Below are 27,895 nucleotides of genomic sequence, written 5' to 3'. Positions count from 1 at the left end.
AATTTTTCTTTTCGTTCATTGTATCAAAAGATATTGAAAATTTGAACAAACGAACAAATTTGGCTTAGTTCAGTTTTATCACTAGAAGGTAAAGCTGCACCGAGCAATTGTGCGTCCTGAAGATAGCGGCACCAGTCGTCCGAAAGTGCCCCACTAAACAGTTATTGATTTACAGCCAAATCGCAAAGTCCATATCCTCTACTGTTACACTGCATTTTCGCGTATTGTTCCAAAACTGCCAGCCCGACAAAGCGATCGCTTAAAAGGAAATCAGGTACAGGGTATCATGATAACATACGTACTTTATTGGAATAAAAAGTATTGTCACAGAACATACATCGTCATCATCATAGGAAAATGAAAGCTCAATCAACGCTCAAACATAAAAAAGAAAAAAAAAATAAAACACTCGTCGCCAGTCAATAAAAATCGCACTATAGCGCGAATTCTAAGTAAACTCGCTAGTATAGTCTCGACCTCCTTCGTGCTTCCGATCTCGAATAAAAAATACGATTAAACATTATAAATACCATGATTATCGGCAAAGTATCATGTGCGTTTTTCATGTATTACTAATAGTTCACGGAATGCATAACAACGGACAGAGAGAAAAAGAGACTTCAAATAAATAATAAAAACGTAAAGACGCAAACGTTTAAGCGTCGAGGGTCTCGAATTGATTCTTGGGAATCTCGTTGTTGAAATCCTCAAGAGTCTCGGTTTCGCGAGCCTTGGGCGTCGTCAATTCCTCGCGTTCCTTGTCGACCTGCTCGCTGCCGACGTTTTCGTCATCCTTTGGCTTGGTCGTCGTCGTAGTATCGCCGTCAGCAATCGCGTCGGTCGTCTCATTCAGTGGCTTGATGTCCACAACGCGAACGCGGATTATGGTGCCGCTGTTGTCGTCGCCGTCGCTGTAGGTTGTCTCGTTGATGGTCACTGCGTGCCCATCGATTACCTGCAAGTAAACCAGACATCTTATCAGCGCAAGTGCTTTATTCGCGGAACTCCGAAACACTTGGAACGACTCGATTTGGTGAGAAAAAAACTGAGTTAAGAACAATTTCACGGAGCCACTTTTAAATTGCTTTTCGTTAAAAACAAAAATTCCTTTATCTTCTCCACCGCCCTCCCCTTCCTGCTCTTTTAGTCAGTTCCCTTCATTCAGAAAATTCACGCGGAAAAGAAAAAACTCGAATCGCTATAATCGAAGCGTAATCACGTCAGATTGGTCACAATGGAGTCTCGATTGGTCTTGTATCGACAGGTGACATCGTCGGTTTATACGCAAAAATAATGCTTAATAATAGCGAGCGCGCGGCTCGATAAGATTCGCGATTCATGAAAAGTCACACGATTGATTTTGCACGAGGAAACATTAACGAAAGCGCCGTTTTATTGAACCAGTGCATTTATCGATTGGCAGCAGCACGTGTCCGATGAAATTCAAAGACAATGAGGCACTTGATCCTTAGGCTGAGTTGCTTTTCGACAAAGGCTCGCGATCGATTTCCCCGAAAGAAAGCCTCTTTTCTCGTGTCCCCCGGTGTCTCATTTTTTTTCGTGGAAAAATTTGCACAGGATAACGAGGTTCGACTTTCGAGATAACGTCGACGAAAGAGCGAGAGAAAGGCTTGAGTACACGTATGCACGTGTATTTACCTTAGTGGTAGAGGTGGTGTTAGCGCCCTCGGGGATCTTGCCCCATGGCGTTAGTCCAGCCTGTCCGAATTGTCCGTGCAAGGCGGCGGCCATCTGCGCTCGGATTTTATTCATCGCGTCTGTAAAATGAGATAAAAAACGTTCAAACAATCTTCAAACAAGAAAAGAACGCACGCACACATGCACAATTTAACGTGATTATTGATAGCAATTAAAGAAAATTCTTGTTTCTATATTCGGAGTTAAAAAGCTGTCAAGCAATGCCTTCGTGTCTATTTACAAATGCCGCTTTACTGTATTGTCGATCGAAGAGCGAGAAAAAGAGAACAAAATGAATATGCAAAAGAGAGTGGCTTGGAGAAAAAATGAAACGAAGGAAAGAAGGGGGAGTGGGAGGAGTCGACTGGAAAGGGTGCACGAGAGCGGCATAATTGATTGGATTCGAATGTAATCGCTCGTTAAACGGAGGAATAGGGTCGATGCTGCCGCTATACATGCCAACCTCTGTAGGTCGATCGTTTCGGGATCATGCATGCCTCATTCCTTTCAGTTTCGAGTATAATTTTTCATGGGATTTTTCGCTGTTTACGTAGTTAATGTACGCCGGTGTTTTTCCAAGCGCCATAATTAAATAAAATGAAAACAAATGAAAGAGTCTTCGTTGGCCGCGAATCTTGTAACGTCTCGTTGTCGCAGCCAAGTTTCGTTGACGGCGATTGTCCGCGTGGAATATTTTTACTTGAAAATTATTGAATTCACGGCGACTGCCCTCTGTTTCCAAGCAAACATCACGATAGTTCGCACGTCCGTATGAAGTGCGAGCTAAAAAAAATGTTTTCAAAAGTAAAAAAAAACAATAACAAAGCAGTGTCCAAGTGACGAGACAATGGAAAGGACTTGGCATGTTTGCCCTACAATGCTCATTGCACGTCGCGTATACTTGAGAAAGCTTTTCCCTTTTGCAAAACTTGGCGTATAATCGCGCAGACAAAGCCGCGGGGATTTATAGTCTCGAGAAAGTGAATACTGCAGTATCGTTGGGAAAAATTGCACGCGCATAGAGACGGATAAAAGAAAAAGTGACAGCGAGGAGATAAGCGAAAGGCTCGAAGCGCTAATGAGTGGACAGACAGGCGAACAATGCTTGAGCTGCGACGAGGGGGGCTTGGTGGACAAAGCTCGGTAAATGGTCAATTTTGAATGCCGAGTGCTTAGTCGGGGCTCTATACACTTCTGCCGTCGATGTTTTGTTTGACGATTTGTCGGCTGCTGCGATGATTGTGAAAAGGGAAAAGCTTGTTTTCGCGCTTTTTTTTAGCGCTCGATTTTCGGTTTTTTTTTTCCTTTCTTTTCGATCGTTGACGAGGCAACTGTTCGATTTGAAATGGCGTAGCTCTAGTGCCACCTCACGTGCTATTCGATGAAAGGAATCCGTCAACAACTTCATTTCGGACGTCAGTGCGAAAGAAAGAGAAAAATTACGCCTGCCCGAACAATCAAACAAACGTAAATATATATACGTTGCGATAAAGGGAGAAGAGAGGCCCTGTAGAAAAACCATTAGCTCATCAATGGGCAGCCGCGCATCCGATTCAAACTCAACGGAATGAAAAACTCTCGCGAACAAAATAAAAAAGAAAAACAATCGGTCGAATAGCCATCTCGCTCTCTTTTGCGAGCGAAAGAGAAAGAAGCGAAGTGCGCGGCATATATATCCTCGTCTCTCCGAGTATTGTGTGAACGTGCGGAAGGGTAAGGCAATAATCGGATCGCGCGACGATACAATGGGACGTGTACGCGCGAGGAGCTCGACTTCGATTATCGGTCTCACTCTCTATGAGCTTTGGAGATCGTTCATTATTTAGCCTCCAGTCGTCCATTGTCCGACGAAAATTGAAATTCCCGTACCTACTGTCTCGTACGTCTCGTCCGCGATGATCGATCGGCTGTACTATTTTTCTTTTTTGTACATACATAATTGATGGGTTTTTAATTGCCTAGTGTAGCTTTTGATTCTTTTTTTTTTCTTTTCTATCTTCATCATTTGTCCAATCAATTAAATTTCGTACGCGTACATATAGTTTTTCAAGCGGAATTTTCAAGAAAAGTATACGTTTCGCCAGATTTCTCGATAAAAACAAAAAAACAATCATCAGCGTGAACAAGCTCGAAAAAAGAATAGGATGTTAACTCAATTCTCTTCGTCTTTATCTCGCCATTTCTTTTTCGTCGGAGTGTCGCTGCATACAGCAAAAGTTTTCGCTACGAGAAAGTTTCTCGGCAATGTACACACGTAGCGCGCGAGGATCTTGATCGAACGGACGAGAAAAAAAGGCAAACGTTAAAATGGAAAAATCTCTCGGGTGGGTCTCGGCCCGGAGCTCGGCATTTGCAAGTCGACAAACAAACGTAAATATATATATACGTCGCGATAATATATATACGTTGCGCGCGCGGCAAGCGCCAAGTGCACGCAATTAGGCCGCGGCGTCTTCTGCTTGTCGCGGCAATAATAAATTTCTGTCTCGCTGCTTTCCTCGGTCGCGCGATAAATCCGGGACGTGTTTTATTGCGCACGACGCACGCTCGGCGTACTTCGCGGCAGGCGCCCGAGCGGCTGGACACGACGCGATACCACCACCCTTACCTGTCGATGATGCCGCGTCTGAGTTATGCGCGCCGATCCGGGCTCTCCCCCGCGGCAAGAAACATCGTCGTGATAGCGCTCAGGGAGGAAAATTGACGGTTTTTTCGGGAATGCCGAGTTAATAACAGAGAGAGAGAGAGAGAGAGAGAGAGCTTGAAAGACTCTATCTTCTGGATGTTCTTTATCGCTGCGACGCAACGGTTATGGAGCTGGTTTCGAAACGGAAAATTGCAGCCTTTGTTATCTTTACTTTCGGTACTTGGCTCGGAAAATAGGTCGAACAAAGCGACGCGTGCTTCCCGCGAGTGGACTCGGTGCTCAGACTCCCAGCCGGTCTCGTCGTAGCGATGTTCGCGCGCGCCTAAATCGGTGATCCACCGTTGTCCCGACAGGCTGAGCACCATGAATATCTACTAAAGACAAGCCGTGCCGAATGAAAATATTCCGCTCGTTGGCGTGCGGCGCGAGCGTAAAGCACGCGGGAGCATCATTAATTTGACGGGATGCCCACGTACGCGCGGCACGCCAGCACGCACAGAGAGTGCCGGCCGAGCAAAGCCGAAAGTACGAGTCGTCGGGCTGCGCGCGGCAATGAGATCGGCGACGACCTCTCGGCGAGGAGCGGCCGAAAGTAGCCAACCTTCGCTCGGCGTCCTCGGGCGCGCGGAAATAATACGCGTGAGTGTGCGCCGACAATTATTGCGAGGTGGCCGTTGCTTCGTCGCGCAGCCTTGGGTCTGCCGATGGGACGTCTGCGCTCGCGGCCAGCCGCCTGTCGGTGCCTTCCCCGTCGGACGCCCCTCCGCCGTGACGCGAGTCTCCGTGGTCCTAGTGGAAATAGGCACGATACGGTCAGACATTTAGCGAAATCTCGATGGCACGTTGCCGTGAGTTTGTTTTCGTCGGTGCATATTAAATGAATTGATTTTTTCGCTACTCGCGAACTTCCCAATGAATATTGTATAATGCACATCCCGCGTATTCTCCGGAAATGTGGAAATGTACACCGGGCATACGAGATTCAATAAGGCTGTGCGCACTTGAATATATGATCAATGAGGTTGCATTGAATAACAATGTCCGAAATATATTTCAATAGCCACTTGTGGTATTTTATGAATACCGTGAATCATTATTACACGGCAAATTGGAATCCGAGCGGACTTCGATCGATGCGCCGTCCAAATTTTCGCGACGACGGATTTTGCCCCGCATTAGCGTTAAGGAGGCTCCAGCGAGGAGGGGTATTGAAAAGTTTCGATGTTAGTTATAGTGATTTCGATAAGTGAAAATGCACTGAATCCAACGGTATTCTTCTTTACCCCTCAAGCCGTGGAAAATTTCGAGATATTTCATCTCAAAGTTTGCGCTTTTTGTATAGTATCTTATGGAACAAGGTGAAAAAATGTTAGAAATTCATCAATAACTAAAAGTAATGGTGTAGTTACGCAATGAAAAACTGATCTTCTTATAGATAAAAACTTGGTCTTTCGAATGATGTACTGCAAAATATGGATAGCCGTGGAAAATTTTGAGATATTCTCCAAAAAAGTCTGAAATTGTCTACTTTATAGGTTAAGTGCGTCGTACCAAACTCAAGTTCTGGAACTTCTGTTGTAAAAAGTTACCAACTGTAGTTGAAAATCGTACTATTTAGTAATAATATTGCTTTAGAAACTGTTTATAAGATTTTTTAGCCGTTAGTTTGAAAGTTTATTTTTTGTTGTGTTTTTGATCCCGGCGGTAGTCGCTGGAGCCTCCTTAACGGCGGACTAGCCCGTGAGTTTGTACCTAAGCCGCCCAGCAGTCGCAGCAAGTGATAATTCGTATCTGGAGCACGAAAGGGGAAACCGTTCATAGACCGCGAAAGAGAGCGAGAGAAGAGAGGAATATCCTTCCGTCTCGCTATCGCTGTCTTTCTTTGTTTTTTTTTTTTTTTTTCTTTCGGAGACGCGTGCGAAGCATTGAAATTCTTGGGAGCGCACGAGACTACGATAACTCTCCCGCTCGCGCGCCATACATCGCTCTCGGAGCTTTGTCTCTTTTCCGCGCCGAAACTTCGGGCGAGAGAGCTACTCGCATTATTTCCCTGCCATTAAGCTCGTGGAAAATATCGGGAACGGTCGCGGACGATTCGGGCCACGAATATAATGCCCTGCCATTTTTCCCGCACGCTTTTTTCCTCGTTGTCGTCGTCGTCGTCGTTCAAGTGTACGCGTAACGACGCGTAAGGCGCCTGGAATGATTAATGGCGAATCCGCGTTTATGAATTTTTTTTTTTGGTTTTCGATAGACGCTGTCAGCGGAAAAAATGTTTTTCTTCGAGCTCGAGATTTTCTTTTCGTTGGACTCGTAGTGCTTCGAACTTGTTTGTCGTCGACATGTGCTATTCGATGAGTTCACGACGTGTGCGTGCACCGTCGATACTACGTGAATCGCTGATGCAAGAAATTTTTCAAATTCTAACGTGCAAATATCGCAAATGTCATGTGTTACAAGATCGTCGCAAATAAGTACACTGATTGCTTTCATATTTCCAAATTTTATTGAATAACGTTTATCGATTCGTGTTAGAGAGAGAGACTACTTACGAAACAATTGAACCAAATCTATTTCGAAGCAAAATATAGTTTTGTCGTCTAACGGCTATGAAGCCTCGTCTTGTTTTTCAAAGAAATTCTAATGATTTAAAAGGAAATTCGCGCGCGCGTGAAAAACGAGAGCGAAGACCGTTGAAAATGCAAGAAAAAAAACAATGCGCGTACAACGTACTCATCCGGCTGTATACTACTTGAGACCGCCAGACGGCCCTCGAAACAACGCAGAAAGCTCTAATTCGCGCGACGAGCCGTACATATGCGCGTGAGCATTGAACTTTCTTGCATTACACGCTGGACACCGAGAACGCTGCGAACGGTCCTTTCTCGGCAAGGACTATATATATACTATATCGACTCTCGTCATTTTTAGCGCGAAACAATAAGCTTCCGCTGGTCTCGCGTGTGCCACATCAGAAATATTCGCGAATGGGAAAACGCGACGTCACAATCAATTAACGTCGAAGTTAACCAAATGATAAATCGCCGATGCAGCGCTTGCTAAAAGTACGAACGAAAGTGCAGCTCGCGGGTATCGGAATAAGGCAGGATTATTCGTAAAGGAGAGCGCGCAAGTCGGTAAAGCGTCGTCGTTGTTTCGGCGGCCGCGGTCGAAAATCAAATCGCGCGTGGTACGCGGGCTATCTCCTTGACGATTGCTGGCTTCGCTCCAAAACAATCGAGAAAGAGAGCCTCCGAGTCCAATTAGTCCCGCGATCGGCACGATGAATGCAGCTCCGAGCGCGCGAGTATTACTCTTCGTTCGACTGCAAGCAGGCAACTTGACTCGGCTCCCTCTCAGCCGCGAAAAGGCAGATATATATTCCCTCCTTGTCGGTAATATATGGCGCACCAACTCCCCGCTCCTCCTCACATCCACTTTAAGAAGCTTCGCGACTATCTAGAGGTACAAACGTGACTTTCGTCGAGATCCTCTTTCTCTTTTCGTTTGGAAATGTTATTGTGGCTGTTGGCGGACTTTAAATTGAAGAGACTTCGCTTTTTGAGAGTCGATTGCAGTGGCAATCTTTCGGCTGTTTGGAGTAAACAAAAGTCGTGCTTTTTTCGAATTCGAAACAAGTTCAATCGTTCGCACTCGGCATCGCATTTAACTCGGCCATGAGTTTCTCATTAAGACAAAACGACAGTAAATTTTTGAGAGTGATACAAATCCAATGAACGCAACGATTCATCCGTTGATCAAACACTTGCGCCAGATTTTCCAAGTAATCAGCAGTTCTGTCAGGCTCGATAGTTCAACGATCGATAATCATCCATTAAGCTAATTTCCTTTTTCAACGCGGACTTTTACCTTTCTAAAAAGCTCCAAGCGCAACTTTGGCATTCGCTGAAAAAAGGCAACGGCAACTTCGGAAAGTTTTAGCTATAGTGCGAGGTAATGTGGGCGAACTCGTTTGCAAGTAGCCCACGCGCGACCCTAATACGGCAGTGTAGCGACGCTGCCGGGCGAAGCTCGATTGTTCAAACTAGAAGCTTTTAAGCCTTTTTTCTTCACGGCTCCGATTCTTAATTAATTTGCCGTTGAGCGTGTCTTCTTGCTTCGTCCTCGCTGCAACAAGGGAAGCTCTTTTTTCTCTTTGCGCGAATTTTGGGGTTAGCGCAGGGCTTGTTTCTGAGGGAATTGTCAAAGTAGCCCGAGAGAGCAACCAAGTTTACTGATAAAACCATTTATCTCAACTTCAGTCTTAATTAAACAAAGCTTAATTTTCGTTGAGCTCGAATTGTATTTCTGCGTCAGAAAGAGCAATCTCAAGCAGAAAACGAATATTCTCGTAAGAAGCATTTGCTATTAAACGACAGAGCGCATAATAACCTGCATTGTCGAGCCTCGAACGCATTTCCTGTCGACTTTGTGCGAATCTCTCTCTCTCTCTCTCTCTCTCTCTCTCTCTCTCTCTCTCTCGATCCTTGACTTCGTTTTGCGCGTTGAACAAACGAAACATTAACGAGTACCTCCGTAACGCATTCATAGAAGCGCTCACATATCGTACCTTGCATCCTGACGAACAGGTCATTGAATGGATTGCTGTTGAAGTGGAACGGAGGCCACATGCTAGTACCCATCGTATCGTCATCGGCATCACTGTCGTCGTCGTCGTCGAAGGCGTCGAAGATACCTCTGTGCGGCATCAACAATACAACGCCGTCGTTCTTGCTGTCGTCGACCTCCGACGATGACGCATCACGACCTGCACCTGCAAACGGAACGGATTAGAACTGCCGTGATAATGAGCGCAGCTGCCTGCCATTTTCTATTTAGCATGCGGGCGAGACGATAAGCCCCCGAGCAAATAAATCGGCGAACGCCTTTGGAACTTTAGCGCTATTTTCCGACGCGCGCGTTGGTTTGATCGAGTTTCGAGTACACGGGTGCTTTCGGCTTCGCTTCGCTCGTTAATCGGTTCGCCGTTTATTTTCGCAATTGACGTTCCCTAGCGCCATGGAAAAGTTGCGACTCGGCGGACCGAATGAATTTACCGAGCAACACATTCGAATTGCTCGAAAGTGCGTGCCAGCTGCGCGTAGGAGACAACTTTCACCCTCTCGGCCGGCGAAAAACGACGCGGACGTCGCAACCTTGAGACGGCCAGCAAATAAAAAAGTTCTTGCGGAGACGGCAAAACAATTCGATTAGCACATACGCACATGTGTGTGGCAGACGGCCGCCCGGTGAATTATTTAGCCGAGCAGCCGACGCGCGAAAGCTTCCTGCGTTGAATTATCGATGCGAGGTATGGACACGCGTGACGACGACCTACGTCTCGTGGGACAGATTGGCGGCGATTATTTTTAAGTCCGCGGTAATGTCTCGATGTCCGAAGGACGATCGCTTTTTTTTTTTGTGTTCGATTTCCCATCGCAGCCAGCGCGTCGCTTAATTTTTTACCGTTGACGCACGGGATATCCGGAAACGACGTCCTTTTCTCTCTCTCTCTCCCTCTATCTACAAGCGAATTAGTGATCTTTTTGCGGAGCTTAGTCCAATTAAAAAAATACCTTCGTAGTTGTAAAAAAGGCAGATGTTCATTAAAAACCTCGATATTCCAGGAAATTACTTGCTTCTACGGAAATTAATTAGCAAGAAACAAAGAAAACGCTACGTCGAAAATGAAATTTGTCGATAGAAAAACAACAAGTACAGCGAGCGCAAAAAAGGCTCGCCGCGAATTAACGAACCTGGAGGGGAAAAAAACGAGCCATAGGCGTTCGCTTGAGAATAATAAACGCGCAACAAGATGACAATTTTTAACAATGGGCATTTGCGCAACATCCATCGCAAAGCAGAAATTTCACGCGTGTCGCATTATCGCGTAAAAAAAGAGGGCGGTCGGGCGATCGCGCGCTCGGGAGAGGTAGGGGAATGGGGGGAGGGATCGAGATAATTGCATCGGCGTGATGTCGCACGTCGCATGCAGTTCCTAGCTCTTTCTCTCTCGCTCGTCCAATGATCCGCCATGACGATTATCCAATTTGCACTGATCGCTGTCAACTTGCAAAACACGAATTAGAACGTTGGACGTCGTATTCACTTACGGTCAATTTGTCGAGCGTTCGCGCCTCCGCGTGGATTTTTTGTTTCCAACGAATTAGTTTTTTTTTTTTTTTTTCTTTTACTTTTGCGTGTTGCCAGGAAATATTTTGCCGCGAAATTGGAATGAATACGAATGAGTCTATCTATCAATATACGAGAAAGAAAAAAGTTCAACTCCCCGGACAGCTCAAGATATAACTAACACGTATCAATCACATTCATTATTCAGAAAAAAAAGATCTGGCGCGGTGCCGGCGCGCGGGAAAAAGCGTCTCGCGCGAAAGTTAGCGAAAACTCACTTTCTCAAAACGTATCCCCGAGGAGCCAGCCAAGCGCGCGTATCCGACATTGCATCTATCTGCGCCCTAGATCCGCTGAAAATTGAAGGTAAATGATTTTCTCGCGTGTAAAGGGGTCTCTATTGAAGATCATCGAGCCGCAAAAAAATATCTCCGCCGTTCGGCCATTTCTCTTTATGCAAATGCAGAGAGCTTGGAAATTGGCACGCGACGCTGTTTTCGGGAGCGTCGACCTCCCGGCGCACACAACGCGCGACGCTTGCGCAAGCGTTACATAAATTTTGGCCTTGAGAGAAAGAGAGTGAGAGAGAGAGAGAGAGAGAAGCGGCCCTTACATAAATCGCCGACAATGCACCTTTTGGAACGTGCGCCTGGGAATGATAAATTTTTCTATTATACCTCGGTAGGTAATTTTTTTCTTTACAAAGAGAGGGAGAGAGAGAGAGAGAAGCGACAGCTTTGTTTGACTCGAGTGGGCTTCGAAATTATACTACATTAACCGTTGAGTTGAAGGGACTCTAACAGCGAATGATTTTCGTTCTGATCGGATACACGAGTGATTCCAGGCGACTGACGAGGTCGACCGACAATCGCGGGTATTCGAATGTTTTCAGAAGAACATCCGCTTCCAACGATGATTAAAGCCATTCCATACGCGAGTGATTAATTATACAAGTCAATCGAGCGCTCGATGCCAGGTCAACATTCTTCGCAAAAGTCACGATTAGAGGAGTATGGAATGCGAACAACTCTGCTCTCTTTCTCTGAATAAATAGAAATAGCCCATTAATTAGGCAACAATCGACGTGTGACGAAGCCCGGAATTGCCAACAGGCGCACTTTCGATTTCCTCATTCAATCGAACGTCGCTCGCACACACGTGCACTCGGAGAGTCGAGGGCGGCTCGTGTAATTAGCATTAATTAGGTCGCGCACTCTTAACGCTCTCGCGCGCAATCCGACGTTCCCTCAGTGAGTCTTAGCCGACCCTTGGAACTTTCGATTCCTCTTTACTTTTGCTGGATACCGTGCAGTTTTCCGCGATTAGCATGGCTCTTCGTCTCGTCAGGGAAACGAGCACTTAAAAAAAAAGAGGAAACGCGTACGGTAAGAATCAGTGCACGTTCGATGCATAACGTGCCCGCGGGAGGCTAATAAAGCTCGGAGACCGAGACTAATTTCGGTTATTATTTTTCTCTAGCTTCTGGAGGGTGTGAGAGAGAGGGGGGGGGGGGGGGTGATTGAAAGCTGACCTTAACGCAGCCTAATTAATGAAACTGAAGAAAACGAGCTTTTATGAAGTGCTTCTTGAATTTCTCATCCGCGATACTCTTGCAAGCGCAAGCTCCCGTATTACGCACTTCATCGCCGCTCGCACGCGCGCCGCCTGTCAAATAAAAATTTATAAAAACTTTCCTCTGATGAATTTAATAGGCCTTTCAAATACTCGAACGTCACGTTTAATACACTGAACGTATTCCTCTGAGAGAGGTTTTGCGTGGCCGCCTAGAAAATTATATAGGTCGACGAGAAGGTTAGGTCTTTCGTAATCGCGAATTGCAAAATTAGAAAGGCCGGATTTCGGTCATAAGTAGCCCATATCTTGCCACTGAGAGGAATACTGTCGATGTTTCAATGATTGATTAGCATTGAGTAGATTGCGCGCGTGGACGCTCGGGGATCCATAGAGATGATGATCACTCCTTTGAGGTTCAATCCGGCTAATCAGCTTTTAATCAGCATCGGGTCAAACTACTGTTATTTGGTCCAATAATTAGCAGTGCGGCCTTGTTTATATGCTCGACTGATCCCCGAAGAGCTTTATTGATTATTATCTTGCGATGAATAATCGAAGATGTTATTTTGCACTTCATCTGCGATATTGAAAGCTGTGCACGACAGCGTCAATAATTTGGTTGTGCATACGAACGACGAGTTGAGAGATAGTTGACAGGGTCTATTGATTTCAGATGAATGTCGAGGATTAAGTGCATTTGTGTGCGACACTCTCGAAATTCCGTTCCTTGCAGCAATGATGTCACAGGCGATTCGCTAATTAATCCAATCAATCGATTGCTATAAATAGTGTCGCGGACTCATTGCAAATAAGTGGTTCGAAATAATTAGAGCGCACACAATTATTAAGAGTGATGCACATTGTTGAGAGTTACAATCGCGCAAACAAGCCGCGATGATGTTGCCGCGCATCTCAAGTGTTAATAGCCTTCGATACCAAATCTAACCATTCATTGCTCATCATTATATATATAGCGGATAAATCCAACCGTTTATTTTAGGGGAGAAGAGATCGCGGATAATCCTAATAGAATAATTTATTCAAGTGAAAATGAAGTACTGAAAGAATCAAAGCTCTGTCGCGAAGGACCGTTATTGATTTAATGGTCTGGGCAAATCGGTTAATTGGCTAGAGATCGAGCTCACAGTTTCGGTTACAGAATAATATTCTCACATTCAATTCCATCCTTATCCTTTCAATTTGCCGACTAACAAGCGAAGTTGAACCGCCATTGTCTCTCTCGCCGTTCGTTACCAATTTTCCACGAGTAACACATACGACGGACGTTAAACCATATCGCGTCAAATTAAATTAGCCATACTACTCGCCTAGTTACAACTGCCTTCCAGTTCTCTCTGTCTTCGAGGGGAAAAGTTATCTTTTCGTCGTAATCGGATTACAGTCGAAATCGCCCTTCGCTTGGCGACCAAAAATCACCTACGATTTCAATTCAAAGCGTGAAAACGATCGACAATGCAACAAGGCTAACGGAAGGATTCTTTTATCTTCCGTTATTTCACGAATTGCAGCCCTTTTTAACAACGCTCTGCGTTTCCTTTCTGTGCTTTGTCAAAGACGAATTATGTCGTTCGAGCGGAGCGAGCGCGTCTCTCTTTTTTTAATTATTTATTCGTGCAAGTGGGCTGGACTTCTCTTGCATTTGTCCCGCAATATTTTCGCAGATAAAACGCGGCTCCAAAGCGTACCATCCACTGGAAAAACAATCAAAAAATTCAATTACACGAGATCATCGGGCACCGCGGGGTAAAAACAAAAAGAAGGCACTTCCGCCCAGTGAGCAATTCGCGCGCTCGCACGCAAAACCAGTTTTATATAATCGGCTTGTTCTCTTTCGAATCGAAACGGTTCGCGGCAAGAGAAGCAGAACTAATTGAACTATAGATCGCCGCTCGCTTATCAGCGACGAGGCAGCTTTAGGAATCTGGCATGTCGCTGCCGCGTTAAGGGCGCATAGGAACACAATGGCGCGGACGATAATGCAACACACCGCCGACAAAGCCTCGACGGCGCACAGCTGCGCTCGCATAATAAGCTGCCCGCCCGCGCGACGCCGAAGGGGCATCGCCACTGCGCTCGACTTATCTCCAACGTGACAATTTATCGTCGCTGTGTTGCTACCGCGCCTACAATTATCCCAGCATACACACCCGACTAACGACTGCGCTCTCGCGATCCTTATGCATCGCCGAGATACGCGCCCGAGTGTTTGTTTGCTTTTTCTTCGGGCGATTCGCGCGCCAATCAATTTCTCCTTCGTTAAAATTCAAAATACACAGCCTTAACTTCTCTTTTGCCGCGTCCAACTCCCCCCCCCCCCCCCTCCAACCCTTCCGGTGCTATTTTAAATAACCAAACGGGCGTGCAATCTTTTTCTCCCCCTCTACGAACCTTTCGTTTCTCGCGTGACACTCGTTCCCGCGATAAAACTCCGCCGGACGCGCGAAAGAATGTTTTCATTATTTCCATTAAAAAACAGAGACAGAGAGCGGCTCTCGCGCTTTCATTTAAAGCTGTGCGCTGCTGTTGCTCTGTGCGCAATCCGAGACATTAGATTGGTGCTTGAAACGCGCGTCAAACGACGGGGCTTTTCAAATGTTTATTGTCATCGAATGATGGTCCCGCGACAAAGGGGGAAAAAAGCTGCAAGCGGCTATCATTACTCCACGCTGTCTCGAGCGAAAAGCGCACGAACGCCGATTGTAAATGATAGTTTTGTAAATTATAGTTGGCGCGAGATGCGATATGCGTTCGCCAAATGGAATTTAGCCGCGGAAATAAAAACAGTGGATCGTTCGATCGGTCAGCCGCTGTAACGTAGTTACCGTGAGATACGAATGGGACGGAAAGTTTCTCGCGCGGAGGTGTAATTTTGTGTATTTGCAGTTCAAGGTCACGAGCCAGATTTCAAATCCTCCGCTTTCGCGATAATCAAAAACGAGCGAGCGAACCGCGAAACAATCGGGGGGAGAAACGACACACGGAGACGTACGTATACGAGCATATGAATTTATTCATATCCGCGCGCAGACGCGTGCGAATTTGTTTTATCACTCGCTGTGGTGTGCCAGTTCTGCCTCGCTTGATTGATTATGTGCCCGAGCGTACGTACGCCGTGTTCCTTTTTTCTCTCTCCGCATTTTGACTGGCGGTGCGCGTAATTTTACGCTTGTAAAGCTTAATTTTACGGGTGGGTATGAATGTCAATTTTTTTTCTTCTTGCCGTTCGCCGTTGCGCTTGAATGGAGGATCACTGCGGCCGACGCAAAATGAAGCGAGCGTATTTTTCACTCGCGCGAATTCGCCGGAAGGAAGTTTAAATAAAAGAAGCGAGCTCTTATTTATAAATCGCAACGAGAATATCTTATCGATAATCGTTGTATAGGCGTCGGTGCGCTCGAGCCATTCATGAAAAACGAGCCGAGGCTGCCGTGTAGCGGAGCGTCTTGAGTCGCGAAAGACGAGCTAATAATAAAGCCGCAGACATATGACGTGAGTAGACAGGATCTGTATCTACATACTGGTTACGTAAGTGTGTGTCGAGCGCGGATTTTTCCGCTCACCGCTTTACGAAGGTTACTACGATCCTTACACTCCTTTTACAAGGTGTAATTTTAAGCGCTTTTTACACTTTGCAAAGGGCGTGTTTTGTGACTCTGTTTTCGTAGGTGCTAATATTAAGTTACACAGAATGAATTTTCAACTTCACGAACATTTCACGCCAATGATCCTTTCGCTGAACAATAGCGATCGCAGAAACAATAACTCGTCAAGTATGGCGATAATAACGACGAATAAATTAGCCGTCACGATTGAAATATCGATCGACTCCAGCTGAACTGGAGAGAGAGAGAGAGAGAGAGAGGGGATTTTTATTTTATCCGCGTGTCTGAGAGTGGCAGGTGTTTAACTCGCGTGCCAAATCGTATAAAACGCGAAAGGCTCTCGCAAGCGAAGCGTTTCATTAAAGCTCGCGCCCAAGGAAGTGGTCGCTTTGTCGTATATTTAGACAAAAATCTCCACACGAATTTGGTTGTGCGCATATATTTTTTTCCCAGCTAAGCGCGCATTGTTGATATCGAACGCCGCAGGAGTTTGGTTTGCGGCGATAAACATTTTACAGCGAGACGCAATTGTTTGCTCGGATTTTTCGCGCAAAGGTTCGCAAGGATCGAACGGCTGAAACCCAAGTTCGATGAAGCCTTCTCGAAGAGCTAGAATCTCCACAAAAATGACATTCCGCAAACTTCTACAAGGGATCATTGCGACTGTCCTCTTTCGTTTCCCTCCAGCCCACCAGAAAAAAAGAAAAAAAAAAAAAGAGAAGAAATTTCACGATCGCCGCAGTGATATACCCCGAAGCCGCAAAAATTCGACATCCACCGTTGGAAAAATTCCGCACGACCAATCTCCTGCCAAAAAGGGGAAGAGTAAAAGAGGAAAGGTCAGTCGGCGAGCGCAAAGAGCAAACAAGCGCGCCCCGAAGAAGAAAATTTTTGCATGAGAAATCCAAGCCAAGTCAGCTGAAACTCGCCCACACAGAGAACGTATCAGCGCGGTAGTAGTGGCGGCGGACTTTATCTCGTTGAATTTTTCAGCTGACAAAGCATTCGATCGATCTTCGCAGGATACTCACGTACTCGCATGGATAATTTTATTGTTTCAAGCTTCGCGTGTGTCGCTTGCGCATGACTTTAACGTTACGTAAAATGCATCGCCGCTCGTTTGTATATACGTATACACTTGCGAACGGCATGGCGTGAGTTGAATATTGTAAGGACGCGCTGCAGAAGTTTACGAGCTAGCGTTTTATTCGTGGATTCATTGTTTTACGCGTATATTGTTTACGTTACAAGCGACGCACGTAGGCGTCTGCGATAGATTAGCTGATTTCGCAATGGGCACAGTAAAAGTAAAATTGGAAATTTGCGATAACCAACTTTTTTCGCTTCGATAGACCATTTAAGACAATAAAAGCACGAGATTAGATGATTTACTAACGGCTTTTATCAGTATTTCATCTTAATGTTGGTGGGGACGTCAACTCGAATTCAACCGCACTGTAATGCCAATGCTAATAATCGCACATACGCACAGTGGTGCTCGACCTAAATATCTGTGCGTAATCGACGGTGCAATTGTAATCTTGTGATTTTATGCTTAATAACCCGATTTGCTTTTCCAACAGTGGCGTAAGAAAGCACTTTCATCACGAGCGTGTATCCTCTTCCACCCCCTCCCCTTTTTTTCTTCGCTCGCGGCGAGCAATTAAGCAATCCATCATCGCGTTTCCAAGTTCAAAGTCCACATTGATCGCGTATATCCAAATAACAAGGGAGAGCAAGAGAGAAGGAGACATCCAGATCCCCTGGGGGGGGGGGGGGGGGGGTAAAAGGAAAAAAGAACCTTGGACTCTCTCGCGTGCGCAAATCATTTGGACGACCTTCCTGCGTAATTTAACTTTCGCGCGATATACACACGCGGAATTAGCATAATCGTGCACTGGCTGCGCCGATTAATTTGCGTGGGACGCTGTCGGGTCCGTATGGGAATCGATAGTTTCGCGCTTGTTGGAGAATAATTGCTTGATAAGGATTAGAGTAGGTTGGGGAGGGAACGAAGGGACGAAGGGGAAAAAAATGGTGCGTGTTTATCGTGAAATTCGTTATTGGATTTCGCTTGTTTGCTCGCGCGGACTGTTTATCCATGGACTGATATTTTTTTGCGTGGCTGCGATGGAGAGCAGCGCGAGCTTGTTTGGCTTTGCATTGATTTTTAGTTTAACGCCGACTTTTATTTGTATGTTCATTACGTAAATATGTTTTTTTTTTTAATGTGTACTTATATCGTCCCATAAGCGAATCGTAACTGCCTGTTATTCAGTAAAATGTGACTTTCTTATTCGTTATCCCACGCGACAAAACAACAAAGGGATCGTCGTCCTCGAGCAAGGAAAAATCTTGATGAATTCTCTGTGAAGATCGATGCGCAGTATCAACTGGAAGTATCGCACGTAGACGATCGTTTATATATAAAAATCTCTCGCGCGTACAAGGAGCAAGTCGAGGCAGCGCTTTGACAGAAAGAGAGTGGAAGGTGAGCGGAGGTCGAGTTTATAGAGTGCTAACAAGAGCCTCGATAGAAGTTTAAGCCCTTGTACGACTGAAAGCGAGAAAAAAAATGCAAGTACGCGTCAAAAGGATTATCGGCCGAGCGTATGTACACTCGACCTTCTATATATCAATCCTGACCCGTAGCTGTGCGCAAGGTTAGACTTGTTCTTTTTGCGCTTCACGGGAGACGATGCTCCTATGAAAATTTATCTTCCTTCGTGTCGCGTGGTTTTCTTATTGCGCGCTAAAGCTTCAGGTGCACGAGTGTCTGTCGTGTGTTGGCGTGTACAAGTCGATTTGCGTAATGTCGAATAATCGAGGGCGTTTTATCATCGACTTATCGACTTATCGACGTCGAATATTTGTCAATGGGGTTTTTCTGGCACGAGCCCGGCCGAATTTCTGATGCCGGTCGCGTCGGCAACGCCCGCGAACAATGGCTAATTATTATGCCGAAATTGATCGGAATATCGCGGGGCATTAAATGCAAATGACAGTGGGGCTGCAGCGGCCGCGCACTCGATCAACGCAACGCCAAGACGGACGAGAGAGCGCGAGTGACAAGTGAAGCCATTCAGTGTCACTAGCAGGGCTACGATCGTCCAAAACAATCGGCTGCGTGCGCACGAGTCCAGTCGTCCCGCCGCGGTGGCTTCAATTAAAATCGAGCTCCGTGCGCGCATTATTCCGCGAAGCGCGCGCTGCCCATTATTCATGCCACTCGACTTTTTGCGCGTCGCTTTTGATTTCAGAGCGTCTACACGCGAATCGCAGTTCTGAAATGTCGCCCGGTTAGACAATTGTACGCTCGACGATGGGGTATTGTACGCGCGCGTAACGGGTAAAAGGAGTTTGTCATTGGGCCGAGTGCAATTTCGAGCGACGAGTGTCTAATTTTCGTCGCATGTGATTTCGCGCAATTGGTTCACGTGTAATTAAGCGAGCGCGCGCGGTAGCGGCAGCGCGCGACGTAATGCCAGCCGCGGATTGTCAATTAATTTTCAAAGCTGCGCTTTTGGAGAAATGCGGGACGACGCGGAGCCGAGAGAATCAGCGTGCGCCAAAGGAATGCCTGGCTCGTCTTTCCGAAATTTCAGGGCAGTTCGGGTAACGCATGCAAACCCAATTAATATTACAAAACTAGAAAGCTCGACGGAGTCGCCAAATACTTCGTTCTACCGTGCGTCGCCCTAGATGCATGTACTTGCTCCAGTTTTCGTCTCGATTGTCCTAGTTAGCTTTCTCGCCGGAATTATCGTCAACGTAACGTTGCTTCCACGGAAAGACAATCCAATTACGACCGGCCAATTCCGTGAACTTCGGCCCTTTCGTGGTCGACAGTACGCGCGACCCACGCGTCTTATTACTATTATTATTATTATTATTACTATTACTGTTACTATTACTATTACTATTACTATTACTATTACTATTACTGTTATTATTGTTAGCACGACTCGTGCTTTTCCTTTTTTCTTCTTACATTGAAGGATCTATGCTTAGACCAGAAAAATCTAATATATTTTCATGACTTTAATTCAAGATTTTTCTCAATGTTTGCTTTTAACATTTTTAGCTTCAGGTCTCTATTTTGATTAACAGAACGGCAATATTCAAGTTTTTCTACCTTCAAAATAAACTATTGCGAGTTTTTAATGTCTACCAGTAATACTTTAATAGAATGTTGTCATTCGTTAAAGTCCACCGACGTAAGTAAGACTTTCATTAGCCTGATAATCGCTTATAATAATAAAACGTCGCTAATTAATTCTTAAGAATATTTAATTCCTTGAATTAATTTGAATGGCGTAAGTTGAATGCAGAAAATTAAATTTTTTCCAATTACTTAGAGAAAAAACATAATAATTTTCAACTCGAGAAATAATTAAAAAACTCTTTCCTGTAAGAAAAAAAGAAACAGAATCACAACAGCAATGATGCAATAAAGATAAACTTTAAAGCTCTTCAAAGCTGTTCGTAGTGAGTAGAAGAAAGGGTGACGAGAGGCTAGAACAAGTGAAAATAAGACTACTTGCGTGCATCTCGCGTCAACAAAAAGAAAGCGTACAAATAAGAAAAAGGAAAATAGAAGAACAACATTTTTCATATTCACCGTGGAGCTCTCGCGACGCGAAAAATCATTCATCAGCGAAAATAGACTTTTCTCGGCAGTGGCGACGGATAAAGTGTGCTTCCTGAGAAACTCTGCGAAGGGGAAAAGTATAATCAAGACTTAAGTTCGTCTTTGCCATTGAGAGATGTTGAATAATACAGCCCCACGCCGGCAATTAGTGCGAGATGACAAGAGAGAGAGAGAGAGAGAGAAACTTGGACGATCGTTCATCATCCGCGGTACACAAGGCACTTTCGACTTTTATGCCGCGGAGCGCGCCAGTCGCTAAACTTGATTTGAACTTGCCTCGTTAGCGACAGCTTATCGCTCCTCTGTTTCACCGCGCGCGGCTAATTTATCTCAATTTCGCGCTCGACCGGAGATAAATATTTAATTGGGCCGGTCTGCTTGACGTGCTTAATCGCTGTGATCGGGCTAGCGTCGATTTGCGTCCGTACGCCTTCGCGAAGCTTGCGCCGCAAGAGCACGGACCTTGCCGCCGGCGCGTCATTCGTGAATTAAAAAAACAGTAGTGAAACCACATCCGCGCGCACCGGTATGCATGCACACACACACACACACCCACACCCGCATACACGTCTATATATATATATGTACGTACAAAAGCGTCGCGCCAGAGTAGCATTAAGAATGAAGAAATACGTTGCGGCTTGGGGCTGATTCCGCTGTAATTTCGTTTTGTCGCGCGTCACCAGTGATAAACTCCCGCACGCTGTTATATACATGTGTTTCGGCTCCTCGCGGGAGTTTCGAAATTTCCAGTGCGACCGCATTATCACTCTTTCTCTTTCTCTCTCTCTCTAGCGCGCGCTCTTTTGCTCTCTTTTATTAACCAAGCCTCAAATGTTTTTGCTTCGTGTTCTTTTACTCCAATGGTCAGATTGGAAAGACTTTTTAACAATTTTTGTTTGGCCAATGGCTTTTTTTCGCACGGGGGGGGGGGGGGCGAATAGAGCATCGTGTAGTTTCTGGGAAATGAACGGAAGGGAAAAAACGAATTTTTTTTGCTACGCGAAATATTCTAGTTCGCGTGCTCTAATCGCGACTCATCCTGCGAATAAAATGAACGAATCTGAAGCTGACCGGCGGAAAAAAATGTACGAAAGGTGCGTATATAATCCGAGTGCATAGTCTTTTTCGTGCAATTGTATGACGCACTGGTGTAGCGGTTGTACACGTAGCGCGCAGAACACCAGAAAAGTAAATATTTGTTTTAATTAAAATGACTTTCCTTGTGGCGAGCAATAACAACTACAACGCGGCGGCGGCAACACTTAATCTCCGCTATTCATATTTCGGAAAGGAGAACCACTGGTATTTGATAAGTTAATTAAATTTTGCTCCTTTCGACGCCTGACTTTTCGTTCTTACATGATAATCAATATTGAATTCCCTTGGGAGAGAAAGAAGAAGCGACCGTTCTCAGAAGTAATTGGAATGAAAAGTAACAAACAGCGCTTGGAAGAAACTACAACGGAAATGAAAGAGTAAGCGCGAAGATTCGAGAAAAACGTCGGGCTTGATCGACAACAACGTCGCCTTCTCTTTTATTACTGCTGCACCAAGTCGTTGGTTAAGATTTCATTTAAATTACCGTAGATGCATATCGCACCGACAACAAAAAGCAGAACAACAGACCTGACTTGGAGATTAACAAAAAAAAGAAAAAAAAAATGCAGGCTAGAGTTTCGCTGTCCTTCGTAATCGACGTTGATGTCTCTTTTACTGTTTGCGTTAGCTTTATCAGAATAAAGTTTACCTTGGCAAACCTCTTCCGGCGTCTATGATTCATAAAACATTCACGAAATTCCATCCAGACATCGGAGATGGTTGAAATTGTCATAAAATAGCTGTGACAACGGTACAGCACAATTTCAATGCAATTACGAGAATCATTCTCGTTCCGTGTGATTGTTTTTCTTTATTGGCGATGCATTTTTTACGTCTGCATCGCATGTAATGCGGGTATCTAGACGGCTTCGGATTCGTTACGTTTTCTACATTTTAATTAATTTCGCACGACTCCGGTCGCAGCGCTACAGCGGGAAATCAATTATCCACGTAGCATCATTAAATCTCAGTTCCACCTTTAATCGTTACGTGCATCTAGAAATTTCCGCACGATCGTAATATGTTTTACAGTCGGGCTAGGAGGGAGGAGGGACTGCAGCACGCGCTGCTTTGTCTCGCGAGCACTAAACGGTCCGAATGATCGTTCAATTGTCGCAAGCGCGCAAGCGGTTTGATCTCGTTTCTCTTGTTTGCCGCCGTCCGCTCGCTCGTCGTGCCTTGCCAATCGGCCGAACGCGAAGAATTATCGCGCGTCGCGCCGGCTCGTCGAGTCGTTAAAACCGAAGAGATTTTCGACGACCGGCTAATCGAATTGGGTCACGGCGCGACCTCGCGCTGAGCACGCACTTTCGGCCGGCGCTCCGGTCGACATTAGCCGCTCTCGCGGCCGGGACGGGCTTTGGCTTTTTCGCGAATATCGACTGCGGCGGACGTGTAGCGTGCGATTCAATCAACTCTCCACGCGGAGCTCCGCGACTGTAAGCTATCGCGATTGCGAACGATCGCGCGATGCGCCGGCGTGCCCATCGCGAATATGCGACGGCGTGGGGCGCGCAGCGGCGATCATTACACGGAACGAGCAAATTGAAATTGCGACGCGGGCGCGCGTGGATTATTGACTTGGCGGATCGAGCTTGCGGGAGCGCGAGGGCTTAGGGAGCGCGCGTGTAACGGTACATTACCCAACTATAGCGCGGGAAAGTAGATCGTTGTCTCGCGGCGCGATTACACGACGAGGCACGCGAGACAAGAATCTCCTTGCCGCGGCTAGAGCAGGCGAGTGTGCACCAGTAGTCTGGATGCGTCAGACGCAATTGGCTCCGATTAGCGGCGAGCGGGCAGTTTCGCGCTGGTATCCGTGCCGAACGGACTGACAAGCCGTAGGCGCACGCCAGGAGCGCACCCCGCGATGTTCCTGCTGCTGATCGCGGCTCTCCCGGACGGCGTGCCGATCAATTCGACTCCAAATAAATGCAGAAACGCCCGCGAAGACGAATTAGGCGCGACGGAAAGTGCGCTCGGCGCCCGGATTTCAATCTCTCTTATCCGTACCTCGTGCCCGTACGTGTTTGCTCGTCCGGTCCTTCTCCGCTGTATATAGCCGGCCGGCCTTTGTTGGATGTGTGTGCGCGCCGGGGCAAACATCATTATCGGGGATGAAGCGCGCTTCTTCTTTTCAACGGTCTTCCCGTTTTTCCCTTTTTTTCGGAGCTTCGCAGCTATGATTTTAACATGAGCCCTCGTTATTTTCCGACGGAAGCTTAAGGCCCCTCCCCCGCTCCTTCCCCCGGCCCTCCTTTTTACGTGGCTCGAGCAGACTTATCTTCGCGTGGTTAGGTTAGCGTAAAGTGGTGATTTTAGCGAGTCTGAACAAGGCGCAAGTGCTTCGGGCATTGCAAAGCCAAATGGACAAATAATCACAGCAGAGTACGAGGCGAACGCTGGCAAGAGCCTCGTGTCAACGGCAAAAGCTTGAAAATGCACTTGAATTAGGAGTGGAGCCGAGCCCGAAATCACAATCTCGCGACGCGCAACGAATGCTCGCGCCAACTACATTTGTTTATCTAAACGCAGAGGGATTTCGCTGCTGTACACGCGAAAACTTGGAGTCTGGGGCGAACGATAAGAAGCTCGCTTCTGTCGATGCCAAGCGTTAATACGCGCGCGCAAAGTTTTCCCATATCGCCGAGCTCTCGAGTCTCGGAGTCAAGTCAAACACTCTCTCGCGGAAAGTCTTGGCTTCAATCACGGCGCCGATCGATTACGAGCTTCTCCCGTGTGTCAGTAACAACGGGAAGTGGCGCCGGAACGCAACTATACGGCATTTCTTGGCCACCTCGAAGGTTAAGCACGATAATGATTTTACTGCTCCTTGCGTTGATTGCCAATACTAATTGCAGCCAATTAAAGTGTGATAAAAGCCTCACGCTAATGGCGCGCTCAGTTCGCTTTACGGATTTACACGCAAGTTTAAGTTTTCGATAAACATTTTGTTATTACAGTTAATGGATTACGATGCTGCGCGCAATAAAATCGTTGTCGGAGTGCCATTGAGAAACTCAATTATCTTCGTATGTCTCGACAAAGAGAGTTTCTCGAATAATGTACACACTCGCTACCGAGTATACTTTATCAAATTGCACACTGACTCTTCCGCTATCGAGTGCGATTCAACGTTCGCGTGGTTGGGAAAAAACGTAAATAAAGATTGCCGCTTTCTGAAAAGATGATTTGAATCGTTTGCGCTTCCCTTTGCCTCCGAATCCATATTTCAGCGGGGGGGACGAGAACGACTTTTTACTCGGACAGGTTCCGAGAAAGGAGAGGACAATTAAGAAAAAGAAAAAAGCATTCTTTTCTTCGCGGACGCGCGAGCGCGGAAGAAGCGACGAATTTCGGTAAGTTCGTAGTAAGCGCACTTAATCATGGTCCGCGCGCAGCCGAGTTCGCAAAGTGCGACTTTGAAATTTAGTGTGACCGAAATAAAAGCAAGCCGAAAATGTCTTATGGCCGCAATGCATCATCGCGCGCGCATCGACTGAGTTTCTCGTTTTTCTCGGCGTGGCAGCGATCGCATGAGGCGGACTACAGTGCCGCCAATTAATTCGCCAGTTGGCGGAAACGGCCTTCGCCTTTCGCGGGACGACCTCCACGCGGCGCCGTCGTTTATTAGTATGCGGCGTGATATTTTTCGACGGCCGGAAATCGCGGCTGGGATTTCGAGAAGCAAAGCGAAACGCCGAAAACGAGCGCCGCTGAGAAAGGAAGGGAAAAAAAGAAATTAGCGTTAAGTCTAATCGCTCAGACCGCGGGGGCTCTCGTCCAGAGTGAGCTTGCGTTTAATTTCCGGGCTTTGGTGCATGGCACGCAACCGCAGCCAGCCCCGCCGCCGCCGCGCGGCGCGCAACACGAAAAACGGAAAAGGCCGTAAAGGCTTGACGCGCAGGATTTGTTTTAATCGCGAGGCCGGGAAAAGAAGACGCGGCGCCTCTGAAAAGAGACCGAAAAAACTGTCTTTCGGCGTGAAATTGTTTTTCGTCGAGGATGCACACGCGAGATAAACACGATGAATAATTCCATGAACTTTCTCGGAAAAATTAGTGACACGCGCGGCTGCGATTACGTTACACGCGAACGGTCATTAATATTTACAATGGACTGTTATACCCGGAAAGAGATAAATAATTCATGACGGGTCTAAAGAGAACGTCAAGCAAAACAAAAATAATATCTCGCGACTGCGTGCGCCGCGAGTCGGAGTCGATTGGTCATTAACGAACTGCCGTTTCCTTGGCGAAATCAGCGTCGTATTTTCCTCGAGAACGGCTATTAAAAAAAAAAAAATTGAGCTGCCCTTCGACGAGCGAACGTTATAGCCTGGAAACGCGCGCTTGCAAATAATATCGGCAAAGCTGCAAATCGACGATGGAGAGCGCGAGTAACGGAGGTGCGTGCATGTCGAGCGTAACGAGCTGTAACCGGAAGTCAATACACACAGGTTTGAAAAAGGTATCGAGTTACTCGTCGCTCTCGGTGACTCTTTCGCCATTACATAAAGAAATAAATATAACAACGACAAAACGCGCTTTGACAGCCGTGCGTCTGACTCAGTGCCATGATTCATAAATAATTAGACGCGTTAATAGGCTCTTAATTGCGTGGCTACGAAAATTACTGTCAACGAAGACGGATGCCGAAACCGAACCGCTCTGATTTTTTATAACTAATTTAAGGTGGACTCGAGAATAATTGTCAATTTGAATTTTCAATCGGTAACTCGCGGCAATCGACCGGCATTTAAAATGCATTCTGCAGAATAATCGACGTCGGTCGCTTCAAATTTTGGAGGTTCTCGGCGATTTCACGTTGTGGAACGAGTCTCGCGCGCCTGGCACTACGTCATTTGTATTGACGAGTGTAACGCGTCGACGAAAGGTGCATACGCGTAAATCGCGAGAACGAAATCAATAAACAACAGGATTCATCGCTCGAAACGACAACAAATAAATGAATTTCAGCGGGCGCGCGCGCGCGCGCGCGCGACTATGATATTTATCGACAGGCGCGCTCGTTGTATATATTTCAAAAACACGCAAATTCTGCTGTTTCTTCCTCAAATATATAATGTATGACCATTCGCGTCAATGGAATAACATATATGGGAAGGGCGATATATTTGGGAAAAACAACAATTATTCTGCGAATCGATATGCGAAAGCAAATTTTCTAGACGCCACAGAAATGCGAAAATGCTCGACCGGTAAGAGGACTTACCTGGAAAACCGCGCGCAAGCGCTATCAATCCGAGCATAAGGACGGCACCGCAAACACTCCTCATCGTCGTTAAAAACTCGCTTAACGAACAGGAAAAATGGAAAGAGGTGCACTAGCTGCGTTTCACTCGTGGCGAGGGAACAAGTGCTCCGTCAAAAGTCTCGACGCGTACTGATGATCCGGCGATCGGAAGCGGCCGGTTATACAAAAGCCGCGGCGGCGAAGGTCGCGCGGGCCCCGCGGAAAACACACAGCGACAGGCACGACCGTGTATAGCAAGGTGGGGAGAGTCGAGCCGTGTGACGTGTCTCCCGCCGTACGCATACGTGCGTTTATCTTGCTGCGCGCGCGTGTGTGTGTGCACGCGGGGCTTTCGAGAAAGCTCGCGGCAGATGCTCGCTGCACGTTTCCACGCGGCCCCGGACGCGATTCTTCTGTTTGGCTCCGTCGACGGACGTTTTCGCGCGTACCGAGCTGCCACCTTGCCTCTGCGTCACCGCGCAGTTCGCCGGTCTGGTTATACGCGCCGCGATGGATGGAGCATTCTGGAACGATCTTACATATCTCGAGAAATATGTACGTCGTCGTTTGACGAGACAGTCGATGTATACGAAAACTTGTCAATGCGTTTCGTCATGGAGAAATTGCCGAAAATTTGGCGCATGAATTATTCATGATGAAAATTTCATAGCTCCTCGCAAGAGAGCGAGAAAGAGAGAGAGAGAGAGAGCGAGAGAGAAACTTTGCGAAACGTTAATTCTATAAATTATAAACCACTCGCGAGGGAATGACGAAATTGTTAGTCATGTGGTCTACATACGAAATTTCGTTATCTTCGCTCTTGCTCGAATGCAATTTTGCGGACGAGTTATTCGAGATAAAAGCGAAGAGGAACGATCGACGCTTCCTTTCCTCTTCGCCGTCGCCTCGCGTACAGTCGTCGTTGCGACACCGGAGTTGAAAAATTATATTGCGTCTGGTTAGATAAATGTCGACTCCAATTAAAGCCACGATATCGCGTCTTCTTATTTCGGCGTCCGAAGGCATATATGCGCGCATCCCGCATCGGGATCCTAGTGTTTACGTGGCACGAGGAAAACTGCCAACTGATAATCGCCGCCAATGGCAGCGGTGCGCGTAGATTTACGATGCTTCTCGAAAATCCGGCTTTTCCGCGCGTACTTGGTAACGGTGCTTTTAAACCGCACGCAGTCGCGATTAACAACAGCTACT

At 46.5% G+C, this 27,895-nt stretch overlaps 1 protein-coding gene across 1 annotated transcript; it reads right to left on the bottom strand.

The window, feature by feature from the left end:
* Positions 1-284: 284 nt before the first annotated feature.
* Positions 285-26,852, bottom strand: LOC131672829 (icarapin-like). The gene is made up of 4 exons (XM_058950316.1): positions 26,663-26,852; positions 8,916-9,119; positions 1,660-1,778; positions 285-955 (listed from the first exon to the last, which is right to left on the bottom strand). The coding sequence occupies exons 1-4, from the start codon at positions 26,724-26,726 to the stop codon at positions 656-658; spliced, it is 687 nt and encodes a 228-aa protein (XP_058806299.1). The 5' UTR covers positions 26,727-26,852; the 3' UTR covers positions 285-655.
* Between the last annotated feature and the right edge of the window lie 1,043 nt (positions 26,853-27,895).

The sequence above is a fragment of the Phymastichus coffea genome, unplaced genomic scaffold (assembly GCF_024137745.1).
Source record: "Phymastichus coffea isolate CEN01 unplaced genomic scaffold, Cenicafe_Pcof_1.1 PCOF00159, whole genome shotgun sequence".
Classification (NCBI taxonomy): Eukaryota; Metazoa; Arthropoda; class Insecta; order Hymenoptera; family Eulophidae; genus Phymastichus; species Phymastichus coffea.
Note: the sequence above shows the minus strand (reverse complement) of the source record. Positions and strands in the feature narration are given on the sequence as shown.